This window comes from Amblyomma mixtum, chromosome 5, assembly GCF_055824585.1.
Source record: "Amblyomma mixtum isolate Tamu chromosome 5, ASM5582458v1, whole genome shotgun sequence".
NCBI lineage: Eukaryota > Metazoa > Arthropoda > Arachnida > Ixodida > Ixodidae > Amblyomma > Amblyomma mixtum.
The window spans coordinates 89903410-89917798 of NC_143016.1; the positions used below are offsets into that span (position 1 = coordinate 89903410).

The 14389-nt window shown below is 49.0% G+C and overlaps 1 protein-coding gene and 1 long non-coding RNA gene across 2 annotated transcripts in view; one reads left to right on the forward strand and one right to left on the reverse strand.

Annotated features, from left to right (window-relative positions):
* Positions 1-14389, reverse strand: part of LOC149342975 (creatine transporter-like) — a 42422-nt gene that overhangs the window by 19514 nt on the left and 8519 nt on the right. The window contains exons 7-10 of the mRNA XM_089542265.1: positions 13561-13664; positions 12085-12209; positions 9105-9217; positions 7958-8086 (exon numbers count right to left, since the gene is read on the reverse strand). Coding sequence (XP_089398391.1) covers positions 7958-8086; positions 9105-9217; positions 12085-12209; positions 13561-13664 — 471 coding nt within the window. The remainder of the gene's footprint in view (positions 1-7957; positions 8087-9104; positions 9218-12084; positions 12210-13560; positions 13665-14389) is intronic.
* LOC149342976 (uncharacterized) overlaps positions 1-14389 on the forward strand; it is a 39248-nt gene that overhangs the window by 12353 nt on the left and 12506 nt on the right. The window lies entirely within an intron of this gene.

The following is a 14389-nucleotide window of genomic DNA, read 5'->3' on the forward strand; positions in this document are numbered from 1 at the left end:
CCTCGACATCATAATCAGAACTGCCTACAAGAAGGCCCTGGGACTCCCTCTTGCGACATCGACGGACCGGCTCTTGCGACTGGGCGTGCACAACACGATCGATGAGCTGATAGAGGCACACCTTACGGCGCAGGTGGTACGGCTCTCCACAACTCGAACTGGCCGACAAGTCCTGAGTGATTTAAACATCAATTGCCCCCGACAGCTAGACACCAAAACCGACATCCCAGCCTCATGGAGAGGACAACTCAAGGCAGCTCCACTACCCAGGAATATGCACCCTGATTTTCACCAGTCAAGACGACAAGCACGAGCCGAAGCCATGAAAAGACACTACGGCGGGCGCGAGGGCGTGTTCTATGTCGATGCTGCGGGTCCCGAGCAGGGAATGACGGCCGTCGCGGTAGTGCACCAAAATACAACAGTCGACGGACTAGTACTGGCTAGCCAGGACATACTGGCTGCGGAAGAAGTGGCGATTGCTCTAGCTGCAACACACACTAGCTCAATATACATTCTCACAGATTCACAGACAGCGTATCGCAATTACCTCAGGGGCAGGGTCGCACCGCTAGCAGCTAAAATCCTGCAAGATAGCTACATCCGTGGCTACCAACCCACACACAAACACTTAATATGGGTACCAGGTCACCAGGGCATCCCAGGGAACGAGAGCGCACATGCCTCAGCCCGAGCATTTCTCCCCCGGGCACCCAGTGCGGATGCCGTGGAACCTCCTACCCCACTACTAACTTACAATGACATACTTCAGCACTTAAGATTATCCCGTCGGGTCTACCCTCCGCCGGCTAAGACACTAGATAAAGGGGAGGAACAACACCTCCGAAAGCTACAAACCAACACTTACAACAACCCACGAAGACTGCATGCCATAGACCCGGAGTCATTTGACTCACAATGCAAATTCTGCGGGGAGAAGGCGGACCTGTACCATATGGTATGGGCCTGCCAACGAAATCAGGCGATCACTGTTAATAACCAGCCAACGCAGGAGGGGTGGGAGGCAGCTCTGTCCAGCTCGGACGGAAAGAGTCAAAAGCAACTCATCGAAAGAGCCCGGACAGCAGCCTACGCCAATGGGGTTCCGGACTGAGAGCTCCAACCACGGCTACAACCTCCTAAACCATTTCATTAAAATATTTTCACCACCACCACTAATGAGTGAGTTACCGTTTAGGCGTTAATTGTGTTACTGACAACACGTGGTGGCTCGAATGTACACAGGGACGCTCGGTGCGACTAAGGAGGCTCACGTGGGCATTGAGCGAGTGCTGTGAACGCTCCAGTCGCGAGTGTCTGTGTCGGTGTGCTCATTCGCGAGCAGGACGACGGCGTGCATGCAGGCGAACTGGGTGCAACGCACCAACTTGGACGCTTTGTTACGGCGCACGGCAGGCATGCCACTGTGTGTATTTAAGTGTGCATTTTGCGTGATGTTGTGTTGGTGCCCGTGTGCATTTTGTTGTTTTTGGTTTTGTTCGTGCAACTGGTCGCAGCGCGACAGCTTGGACTTCGGTGAATGCGCTGGTTTTACAGGTGTGAAACGCGCATTTGAATGTGTACGTTTTGTTTATGTTATGTCACCCGAAGGGTAGTTTCGTGTCAGACACCGATCCCTTTTGTTTGTAATTCTAAAAGTGGCATTTGAGCCCTTTGTAGAATCTTGGGGGGGGCGTGTAAAGGGTCGGTAGTGTACGCGGGGTCATTGGAACGCGGCTGAGGGCGCTCAAAGCGGAGCGTCTCCTTTCTTGGAACGCGGCCGCTCGCGAACGCGCCGGCAGGTATACGGGTGTCCCCCCACCCGCGGTACTGATTCGCACACGTGCTGGCACGGATGTCTATTTGTGTTTGTTTTTATTTTGTGGTGGAGAGAGTGCTCTACTTTACGGCAGCTGGAGGGCTGGCCAGGCTCTTGAAGAACCAATCATGTTGAGAGCACAATATGATTGGAAGCCACGAAATGTGGGCCGGGCCTTTAGGGCTTTAAAACCGGGCCCCGGAGCTGGAAGCGGGGTTCTGCGCTAAGGTGAGATGCAACGCATCTTCGGCAACGCCGAGAGGGGCCTCCCCTAGTGATTAGCCAGATCCACCTTTTTGTTGTTTGGTTTGTCCTTTTGCCGTTTAATTTGTCTCGAGTGCCTTAACTTGTATCTATTGTAAATTGCTGTACATAAAATTTGAAGTGTTCGCCTTACCCCTGCGTCTCAACTGAACACAAGACCGTCTCTGACGGGCACCCCTGGTGCGAAGAGCTTCAGTCTTCGAGTTGAAACCAACCCGTCTCTGGCGGGGCACCGCTGGTGCAAGGAGATTAGAAGAACCTGAAACTTTACTGGCCCTTTTCTTTGGGCAGCATATCCAAGCGATTTGATAAAATCGAGGGATACTGCATAGGCAGGTTTTGGGAGACGGCTGCCTTGGTCAGACGCAGCTCGAGCGGGCTCTCGTTCGCGACGCGGGCAGTAAGTTGGTCGTGTTGGATACCTCTCCTATCCTTATACTGGCGGTACAGCAGGCCAGAACGGAGCTGGAAAGGTATGTTCTTCCGTGACACACCTATGTCACTTTGGTGACTCAAGTTGCGTAGAGATTGGTCTTTCTCTTGCTCAGCGGTGAACGTTTCCCTGTCCACACGAAGGAGTTCGAGAAAGCCATCTGAGTGGGGCAACACTAGATTCGTTTTCAGCTCCCCACTTAGTCCCAGCTCATCACTTGCGCCTGCATCGGAAGACTCACTATAGCCTGCACTACTGTCGGTACTCTTTACCCCTGTGCTACAAGTGAGTAAGTCCTGGGCTGGCTCGTCATTAGGTAGTGCGGAGCCGTCACGGCTTAAGTCGCCTGCGTTCGTCTCGTCGACAGTTTGCAGTAAAGCCTGCTCTAGCTCATCACCGTGAGAATTTATCAGGCTTACAGGTTCAGGTTTGCCCTGTTCAACAACGTGCTCTGCTGGCGCTGCGAATTCACGAGCCTTCGAAATGGTGAGGACCTGCGCAGCGTTATCTCCAAAACAAAGGCCTTTTTCTTGGGGCAGCATATCCAAGCGATTCGAGAAAATCGAGGGATGCTGCTTAGGCAGGTTTTGGGAGACGGCTGCCTCGGTCAGACGCACCCCGAGCGGGCTCTCGATCGCGACGCAGGCATTGGGCAAAGACACACTGTTTTCATTGGAGCATAACTCAATTTCGGGTGTTTGGTCGCGAGCGGCTGTCGTTCCCTCATCGTTGAACTGATCATTGTTCCGAGGCAGCGATGAGGCGCATTCCTCGCTTACAGTAGAACCCTCATCTGTCGCTTTCAGCGCGCGACTGTTTTCTGGAGGACTATATCTCGGCGCTGCGCCTACACCTTTCTGAGTTGCAAGGGCAATCTCTGCGGCATCCCGCTTTTCAGCTAACGCTGCGCTCTGGCTTGGAGCGCCACAGTCGCTGTCAGGTGACTGACAACGACGCTCTGTGCCGTAGATTATCGCGTCAACTTCCCGACTGCCACTGTTCTTCTGAGCAACTACATTGTGCGTAGCTGACCAAGCGAGGCTCTTTGGCTGGTCACTGACGCACTGACGGGAGCGCGGCCCGCTGCTATCACTTCGGCTTTTAGACTCGGTCTGTACGCGAATTCCGAAGTATCGGAAGAGGGCACTTTTGGCTTTGTCGTAGTTTCTGGCATCCTCATCGGACAGTCGCGCTAATACGGCGCTGACATCGCAAGGAAGGATGGCCAGCAACATCATTGACCATTCGCCCTGATCTAGTTTCTCCTCCGCACATACCTGTTCAAAATTCGCGAGGAACGTTCTGAAGCTCTCGCCTCTCTGAAAAGTCCGCAACCGATCTCGGGCCCTTCGCTGTCTGAGAAACTGAGTAGTACGTATGAGCTCCTGCTGTTCTCGTTTTCGTAGTTCCTCGAGCTCAGCGAGTCTCTTACGGCATTGCTCCTGCCATTCTTTTTCAACCCTGTCGGCCTCCTTTTTAGCGGCTTCCTTGCGGTAAAAGGGTTCTTTTTCAACCCTCACGGCCTCCTCCTTGCGTTCTTTTTCAACCCTGACGGCCTTCTCCTTAGCGTTCCTGATTCCCTCCTGAATGACTTCCCAGGTCTCCCAAATTTTGTCTCCCTCCTCCTTAGCACCACATTCCTTAATAGCCTCAATCAGCTGCGGCTTTCTGTGACTTTTCCTGGCCTCAATACCCAGCTTTTCACACAGCAACAAAAACTCTGGCTTCTTTAGCTTGCTATAATCCATGGCAATTCTCGAACGAGGACTTTCAAAAATAAGCTGCTACGTGAAATGCTTAAGCGAGCACGTGCAGAAAAACAATCTACAGGTAGTGATAAATTTCCAGAGTTATCAAGCCTGGCAGATTCTTAAAGAAAGTCAAGCGCTCACCACTGCTGAAGCCAGGACCAAGCGTGGAAGATCCCGCCGCTGCCAACCAGTTGATATGTTTTGCCGTACTAGTAGCGTGTCCCACCAGGCATCGGATACAGGATCACCGCCGCATTGCCGAAGGAGGAAGGAAACGTGGGCCGGAGACGGGGAGTAGGGGAAGTGAAGGAAAAACTGTATTCACATATTTACATTATTTACATAGAGCGGGACTGAGAATGGCTCTCAGTGGAAGGGGAACGTCTTCGTCAACCGTAGTCGACTGGAGCTAGCAGGCTTCTCTCGGCCACACTCATGGCCGAGTTAAGTTAAATATCGTTCGGATTCCCCAGATCCCTGGCTGGGGAATAATGTTCGACGAGCACTGTCCAATCGGATGGACCGAAGGGGAGGTTCGTGTTACCACCCACGGCTCGGCAGGTGCGGGTTTGTTCCCCTCTCTCGCAGCTGGGTCGATGGGAAGGGGGGGGGGGGGAGATGCTGACTCATCCAGGAATCTCCCGAAGTCTTCCAGCAGGTGAATGAACTTGCCTCCCCGCCGATTGCCCAGAACGCGAGTCGGGGCCACAGAATTCTTCAATTATCCGCCAGCGTGACCGGCGCCGGCACGTCGCCTCCTCTGTGGTCGCTCGGACAATACCTCCGGCGCGTCCCCGGCTTTCACCGCTATAGTGGTCATCTCCGCTGTGGTCGCTCGGACAATACCTCCGGCATTCCTGCTACACTAATCCGCTCAAGGAATTTCGCTGGGGTTACTGCTGACAATGGCCCTTGAAATTCCTGCTACACTAATCCGCTGAGGCTCGGAGAGGCATTCCAAGCATCCCACTTCCCATGGTCGTTGCGAGGTTGTCGGCCTTGTTGATTGTTCACGGTATATGCTTGATCGGGCCCACGTGGTCAGAAGTACAGTCACAACACGTGACACGGCACAAGAACTAATTACGGAAGGCAAACATTGAATTATCAAGCAATTAACATATTAAACAGTGATCACTTTAATGTACAATACACACAATCCTTCCACAACTTCAAAAAGAACTGTACAAAGCTATTAGTGGGCAGTGACATTGCATTCTCTTTTTGTTAACTTGCGCTCATCCCTGATAACACATGTAACCTCAGCTACGTTGCATTATGTTGTTATTTCTATTATTTATGTTCTATTATGTTATTTTATTTCCCTCTTCGATTGTGAAATATATTTGCCATTGTTTCAGCATGTACCCTGCACATCAGTCTAAACCTTGTTTTTTTTCTGAAATGCTTCTATGCACTGATCTATTTACTGCATATGCTATTTATTTTTCGGACCAATGAATTGTGGTTTTTCTTTTCTTTGATTGCCTTCTGATGTAAGCCAATTTTGTTATTACATAATACCTATTGCATATATCTCTTCTGCCTCTTCAAAATCTATCATGTTCAAGAAAAACTAATGCTTTGAAGACATGTGATCTGAATAATTGAATTTTTTTTTGCTTTCTGTTGTGTGCTAAAAATATGTTTAGCAAATATGTGTGTAAATGACACGTCATGCTGCCTTGAACTGTGGGGGCGCAGAGGCTCCGTCAGGCATTTTGCCTTTACCTCTGCCCCCTACACGGAGAGAATCCGTGAAACAATAAAAAAAATGGCTGAGGCTTAGCTAAGGTTAAGCCTAGTCTGATGCGAAGCATATTGATGGCTAGGCTTGGTCGTCGCTCAAATCAGCCCTGCTTCTAGGCGGCATCCCAACACCTGGCCGCCTCGTAAGTGCCCGGAGAGCGAGGCAAGCTCAGCTTTATACCGCTGCTGTAGCGTCACGCGGTCAGCTGCAGCGCCTCTGATGTGGAGCCTCCACCGCCGCGGCCGACCGCGCGAGCCGGCAGCCCATCTCTCCTCTGCTGTGACGTCATGTTGTCACGTGGTCAGCCGCCGCGCCTCTGATGTGGAGCCTCCACCGCCGCGGCCGACCGCGCGAGCCGGCAGCCCATCCCTCCTCTGGTGTGACGTCATGTTGTCACGTGGTGTCACGTGGTCATGGTAGCTCCACCGCCGCGCTCGACGGGCTGTAGTGTAGCTCTAGTAATATGCTTCGCATAAAAAAGAGCCTTTCATTGATGCCACCAAGACCGAATTAGGCGCTGCGTATTTGATGTTTACACAAATAAAATATGCCTTTGAAAACCAGGAGAACACCATCGGACAGATTGTCTAAGCACGAAAATGATTTTATGGCGACGTTAATTGCGAAGAAAAAAAAACAATATATTTGAAAACCCATTTTTAAACGCATCAAGGCTAGCTATCGTCTGCGTTAGACTGTTTGGTCTGATAGCATGCACAGCTCGTAATTTGAGGGCTTCGTTCTTTTATGATGAGTGCTTTCTTTGACATCATCGAGATTGCTGCTGGAGGGGGAAAGCGTAGCGGGGAGCGACCAAGGGTCGAATGGGACGACGTAATAAATAAATAAAATACTTCACTGCCGCGAGTGTGAATGGAACCGGCGGAGGTGCGAACAGATCAGCATTCCTGGCTATTGCATTAGACCACTATGCCATCGAGCAGCAGAACACCCCGCCTGTTTAGCTGTCAGTCTCTCGCGCTTTGCTTTGGATGTCGTCGTCTTCATAAACTTCCATCTTTGCAATATGGATCAAGAACAACACATCGCTATCGCTCTGCCCTCGTCAGGTGACTTAAGCGGCCCCATAATTTTTTTTTTGGTTACAACAACATACTGCTAGCCTCAATCAGGAGGCTGTAGGAGTATGTCGCAGTATGCTATCGCAGTAGAAGGATAAAACGCCTAAACTTTTAGTTTCTTCTTTCGCGCAACGGCTTTCGAATGATGAAGCCTCAGTGCCAGCATGATGAATCGCTTTTTTGCCCGAATAAAAAACTAAGGGGCCACTTTGGCTCCCTAAAGTACTGCAAGGCGAAAACCTCTCCTGGCGCACTGTTTGGCATGGACTGCGAGACTGTTTGTGCTGTACTAGTGCTTTATTTGACTACATACTTTGACAACACATTACAAATACAAACTTTTACTGCCTGCTTCTTTAGCACGACTGTCTCTCTGCTTCGATGAGTTCGGTTGTATCCATGGTTCTGTTCGCAATAACGAGGTATGTAATGTGGTCACCCACGGATGCCTTACGCCCCCAGTCGGAGCGGACGACAACTGTTTTATTATTGTTTTATTATTGTTTATTGTTTATTATTGTTTTATTATTGAACCCACACTAGCCTCTGGCTATGGGTTCAGTCAGTGTTTTGGTAATTTGTATGGCAAAAGTAGAAATAAAATGAATGAATGAATGAATGAATTGTCGTCTGCTCCAAAAGGGGGCACCAGGCATCCGTGGGTGATCTCATTACTGCGAATCCGCGCACTCTGACGTCATAACCATCTCGACCAACAGAAAAGCGTGGTACCTCTGCTGACAACCTTCTGTCAACAACGATGAAGCATTAAAGGCTTTCGCCTTAAAACATTTCTGTTGAGTGTCGGCGAGCAGCGGAGAAATTAGGAGAAGCTAGCAGGCGATGGCGACGACGTACCTGCATGGCGATGGGCAGGCTGATCCCAAATCCCACCAAGCACGAGACGCATGCCCACCGGGTGCGTCTCTCGGACAATGCTGGGCTCATGTCCGCCAGGCTTCCGACGGCGCTCGCGAACGTGCACATCTGCGTGGTGCAAACAACGAGCGATAGAGAGGGAGAGGGAAAAAGAGCTTACTCATCGATACTGAAAACGGTGAGCTATAGGGCCCCGTAACAGAAATCACCTGCCACTCAGCCACCGACCACGGTGGGCTGGCTTGACCCTACCGAATTAAATAGACTCACCTTGTTTGATTTGTGCCAGAAAGCAGGAAAGATGCACCACAGTAGCTCGCCCTTTAATACACTCCTTCAGTGATGCCTATTTTTCAAGAAAGCAGCGATATTTCCGGATTATAGTCCACAGCTGGTGTACAGTCAGCAGGACTGAGTTCTGCCTCAGAAAAAAAATTACTAGGTTAGCCGCAACTATTACATTACTGCAGGGCCTACCTGCAGTAATTTGTTAATTGCGCTAGTGACCATGAAAGCCCGGCATTACAAACACTGTGTTTTTTTTCTTCGGAGGGATCGCGACTGCTTTTATACACGTGAATGCCTCAGTGCCATTCTGCGAAGAAAAAACGCCTAGCGATACATACATTATGAAAATGAGGCGCGTAACATAAGCCCGGAAAATAATATTCTTCGAAGTAAAGATGGCAATAATGGCAAGTAAGCACGCGTAAGGCCATTCATTTACGCGATGGGGACAGAAGCGCAGTGATTGTTTTACTGAGAGAGAGAGAGAGAGAGAGATCCTTAATTTTAGCGGGAAATGTGTCCGAGAAGACATGCTACGATGGGAAATTTTGAAAACAAATCTACCGAACAGCTCGGCCCTGCATGTCTCGGCAAAATGAGAAATGTTGACTTTTTAAAACATTTGTATTCCGCTGATTGCGCACCGGATATTACGGCATAGGGCCGTCCCATCAGAAAACCTTCTGGACATGCAGCTGGCAACCATCTCATCCCCTGAGCCTAACGGACATACAGAGAAGGGTAAGATGGTCCCGCAGTAAAGAGATATTTTTGCCACCTTCGCTATGAATATTTGTGACTGGCTGGTATATGAAGTTCGAGTGGCTGTCATACTCACCTCAGGACCGAGGGTGCTGATGGAAATCATTAGGAAATAGGCGAATGTCCACATTCGAGGCCAGGGCAGCGGTTCGACTGTCTCCGGGAAGGACACGAACATGTAGTCAAAGCCTGTCACGATGTGCAATGACAGTGAAAGTTGAGGCTTAATATTTTACCAGGGGACAGACTTGCAGCCTATTTACACTAGACATTATATGATTTACCCTTAGAAAACGCATTTAGCTTGAAGTGTTACCAGAAGACCAATGCATTGTTTTTATTTATTATTTATTTATTTATTATCACCCTCAGGGTATAAACATTACACAGGGGAGTGGGTTGTATTCTATAAACAAAGAAAAAATATGCACAGCAATAAGAACATACAAGTAACACTGTAAGTGACAGTTGAGGTTGGTTACAAAAGGATATAAACAAAATCCCATAACACTTAATTATTATAACACATGAAATTCGCGTGCCGCCGCGGTGGCTCAGTGGCTATGGTGCTCGGCTGCTGGCCCGAAAGACGCGGGTTCGATCCCGGCCGCGGCGGCTGAATTTCTTTGGAGGAGAAATTCGAGGCCCGTGTACTGTGCGATGTCAGTGCACGTTAAAGAACCCCAGGTGGTTGAAATTTCCGGAGGCCTCCACTACGGCGTCTCTCATAGCCTTAGTCGCTTTGGGACGTTAAACCCCATAAACCAGCCAACCAACATGAAATTCGCGATAACGTTTGAGAGTACACAGTGGTGGAATTAAATAATATATGAACACACAGGAAGAGATGTAGGTTTTATACAATGTTAAGAAAAACTGGCATGGTCTATATTGCGCACGGCAGACTGAAATAACCAAAATTTATTGATTATTGCAACGGAAGAGGGAAGGCGGTTCCAGTCTTTAGATGTGCGGGGTATGAATGAATCGGAGAAAAATTTAGTGTTGCATGAATTTATGCCAACTTTTTGAACGTGGTCAATGCGTGATGATACATATGAAGGCGGAATGAGCAATTTACCGTGTAAGTCATCATGGTAAAATATCTTATGAAACAGGCATAACCGTGCATGCTTTCGACGAGATGTGAGGGGTAGCAGATTGAGATTAGACTTCATTGAGGATACACTAGCGGTGCGGTGATAATTACAGAAGATGAAACTAGCTGCATTATTTTGAATCATTTCTAGCTGGTTAATGAGATCAGTAGTGCCCGGGTCCCAAACTGACGATGCGTATTCAAGTTGCGAACGAACTAACGTTTTGTAAAAGAGAAGCTTGGTGCTAGAAGGGGCCGAGTGAAAGTTCCGTTTTAAGTAGCCTAGCATGCGGTTAGCTTAATTCATTATCATTAGGACTAGCCTCGGGGGAGAGGAGCCGTAGTGGAGAGGAGAAATGTGAGAGGCAGAAGTAAGAAAACAAAGGGGGGAGAGAGAGAGAGGGCCAATGGGCGGCGCCGAGGGGCGAGTGAGAAACTGCGGTCGCCAATCAGAGTCGAGGCGTGGGGAGAGTGGCAAGGTGACAAGGCTTGGCGCACTGTGATTGCTGGAACCTATGAGGCGAGTGGAGATGGGGTACAGTGTGTCACATGTTGTTGGATGGACTGGGTCAAGCCGCCCACCACCATCAGAGGACAATACTAATGCTAACGAATAGTCCAAGCCATCTTGGTTTTTTTTTCTTGCCGGCTGCGCCGTAAATGAACGGTTCAAATATACACGTATTGGAAAACAGAATAGGCTTTTTATACTTATCTGATTTACCGTTTAGCGAGTTCCTTATGTACAACGCTGTAGAACCGTAAAAACGTCCGCAGGCTATATACTTCAATAAAGAGGTATAAAAATGCGAGGAAGGCCAAAGGGTTGCTAGTCACGAAACAGATTTACATTAAATTCTGCATTCAATATGAAATACAGAATGGAGATCATTCCTATAGGTAAAACATGTTCGTCGATTTGCATATATAGGTCAAATGCGAATCAGATGCAATAGAACTTCGGCTTTCACTTGGGTTCCAGTGTTGAGACCCACTGTCTACGAATTAAAGTTGTTCGTAAAGCGTTAATGGGTTAATGTTTATATATATGGATTGGTTACTTTCTACTTTACATTCATTGATGGAATGGCAAGAGCTACACACACACAGCGCAATTTTGACCCCGTGTTTGCATGCGATTTTGAAAACGAACGATTTGCGTTAACTATAGCCTGCCAGAAAACTCTGCTACCACACCTAAACGCGATATCACACGAAATCCGTCGTTAAATGTCGGCCTTGTGGAATTTTAGAGCGAACAAGGCATCCAGGGGGTTAGCTGAAGAACCATTCACCTCCACCTATTCAGACTGTTCTCCCAGCAATGACAAGCGATCTACTGCAACAGGGAACATCATAAATAGTGAACAGGGGCCGAGAGATGTTTTCAAAGAGCGAAAGGCATGAAAAAAAATGGCAGTGGTTTAGCTCTGGTTAAACCTGGAGGATTGCGAAAGAAACGAGGAGAGAGAGAGGCGATGGAGAGCGCGCGGCAGCGGCGGCGGCCCCGGCACGCTAGCTATGCGCCGCTACTGCGCATGTGCAACTGGCGAGCGCGGCGGCGGCGCCTCTGAGTCACCCGCGCGGCGACGGCGGCGGAGCGCTAGCTGTGTGCCGTGTGACGTCACTGCTCCTCGCGCATGCGCAGTATGGTCTTTCCTCGGCTCCGCGAAATGGCTCGGCGACTCGCGTAGTGTTGCTTTCGCAACGAAACTGAATTGTTTCATTGGCTGCAGCAGCGACCTGACATTAAGTGGCGTGCTGTAGGTCGTGCAAGGAAGTGCACAGCACAGCCTTTAATAACTCCTGGCCACATGCTCGAATTCCCAAGAAGTAAAGCTCTTCTCTTTGCTTCAGTGTTCGAACAACTTATGTGCATGGGCACATGTACTATCTGCCAGAAATTTTACTCAGAAGTGACGTCGTGAATCTCCACGTCCTTAACTGTATGGCTCACCCGGAGTAGCGAGGTCAATGATTTCGACAGCGAACTCGTCCGCCAGGTGTCCGTAGAGCCCGAACACGACGAATGCGGAGAACAAACCGAACAGCGTGTCGGCCAAGGCGATCTTCACGGCCATGCTGGAAATTGAAGCAAGCCAGATTTGATGGCTTGAAATAAATTTATGGGCATGCAGGGCGATACCACCTTGATCTAAAAAGACAAACAAAAATATCAAAGATGAACGACGAGTGGAAACAGTCAGCACAATTCCTGACAGGAAATTGTAACCTACCTCTCAGAGGTTCTGATACAGGAGGAGGAGTGGATGGAACGCACTTACTGTGCGCAGAAAAATACTAGATTTAATTATTCTTCCCTACGTATACAAGAATAAAACCAGTATTCATAGAGCACTGTTCACTCAAGAGCCCCAATATGTTTCTAATAGCAGAGGCAATACTAAGAATATTAGCCCTACCACTGGAGAATTAATCTCCTTAAATATACGCTTTTTTCCTATAACATTTAAGGACTGTTATGGAAGCCTTAATGAAGTGTTGGTTACGATTGAATTTGAAAGTATTATTGGATATATTTTACAGCGACATCAGTCGAGCGCCCGTTCATGTGTTTCCGTCGTCGTAGCAGTATGTGTTAGCTGTGCGTTGTAGTAATCAGCGTAACCGGTGGGTGCGTTGCCATGGGAACCATTCGGAGGGTGGTTACCGCGGAAGGAGAAAGGAGGAATGTAGCACTGTGCAGCTACGGCAGATGCTGCGACACGCAGCGCCCGATGGCGTGGACATCGGTGGCGCCGGTGGCGCCGCACGCTTAGAGCGGCGGGCTGGAGAAGCGAGGTAGTCGGAAAGCAAGTATGAGCGGAAAATTAAAAATAGTGCTCTAGAACTACACAGATATGAAGTCACTTACACATTCTCTACCTCTGCTTATCGTAGAATTAACACCCTAACAAGCACTTTTTTTTTTCCGAAACGGAACCAATATGGTTATTTATTACTTGTGCTGCCACCTGTCGTCAAAAAAAAAAAATGAATTGGTCGCTGCCAGCTTGCTTTAAACCGGACAGTGCGCTAGAAACCACACGAGCTGAACTCTTCATCAGCCAGAAATGATATTCGCCTTATGATAAGCCTGGTTCCTCGATGTCCGCCGGGCGGTTGAATATGTTATTAGCGGTCAAATATAAGTACGAGTTGAGCATCTGTGCCACGCACTGAAAGGCCAGGAGAGAGCGGGTGTACGTTATGTCATATTTTCTTCTCACAACCACGGCCCCACAGGAAAATGTTACAATTTACTTTTTAGCCGTTACTGCTGGACGGGAGTCTAGCACGGGCCGCATCCCTGCGTAATCATTATTGCATGCCAGGTAGTGCTCATTTTTCGAATTACCACTTGTGTAATCGCCATTCATTTTCTTGGCTTTTTTTTTTTTCATGCGCAAGTAAGAAGAGAGAGACAGCTCACCCAAGGACCGGCCAGTCGAAATTATTGTGACTCGCGAAGAAGGTCAGCGTGCCCACAGAGAGGCCGATGGTGTAGAACATGTGTTGGGACGCCGCGCTCCACGTCTGCCAGAGTGAACAAAAGAAGCGATGGCAGCGGAATATCGCACTTGAGTCGCTGCCCTCCAGTCCGCTTTTTTTAATGCGATAGCGTCAAGGTTGTCGCACAAAAAAATTCCGGCTTCTCTGTAACAAACTTCCCGGATTAGTGGAGAGAGGTCACGAGGCCTTATGACATCATGACAACCTGCCGAAAGCGGTTGCTACGTGCCCAACCTGGTGCTGTGCATGAGCCTTACGGCAGCTCGAGGAGTTCAACCTGGGTCCCACAAGCCCTCACCGGTGGCTGTTGAGTCATTGGTTAAGTTTCTACCTAGCCAACTAGTAGTAGTAGTAGTAGTAGCAGTAAACACAGAGTTTGGGGCAAGCAGGCCCCTGGTCCCCTAGAGTCACTGGGTAAGGAAACTAAGTGACTGTGTTTGAACAGCCTCCGCCGTACCACTGTGCCAGTAGTGGGATGTCTCTCCGCGATCTATAAGTGATTAAGAGTGTTGTGAAGTCATCAAAACCACGTGACCACCCGTGGACCAATCATAGGGCACCGCCAAATTTGAAAATCTGAGGATCCCCGAAAGTTTTGGAGGTAGGGGGCCCATACCAGAATATGCGTTCTGGTGGGTTAGTGGGTGGATTAAGGTGGTTTATTTGGTCGTATTAGTATAATCCCTCATGAAATTTCAGTGGAGGGCGCTCGAACATTCTGGGAGGTGATGACCCATGCATACCATATA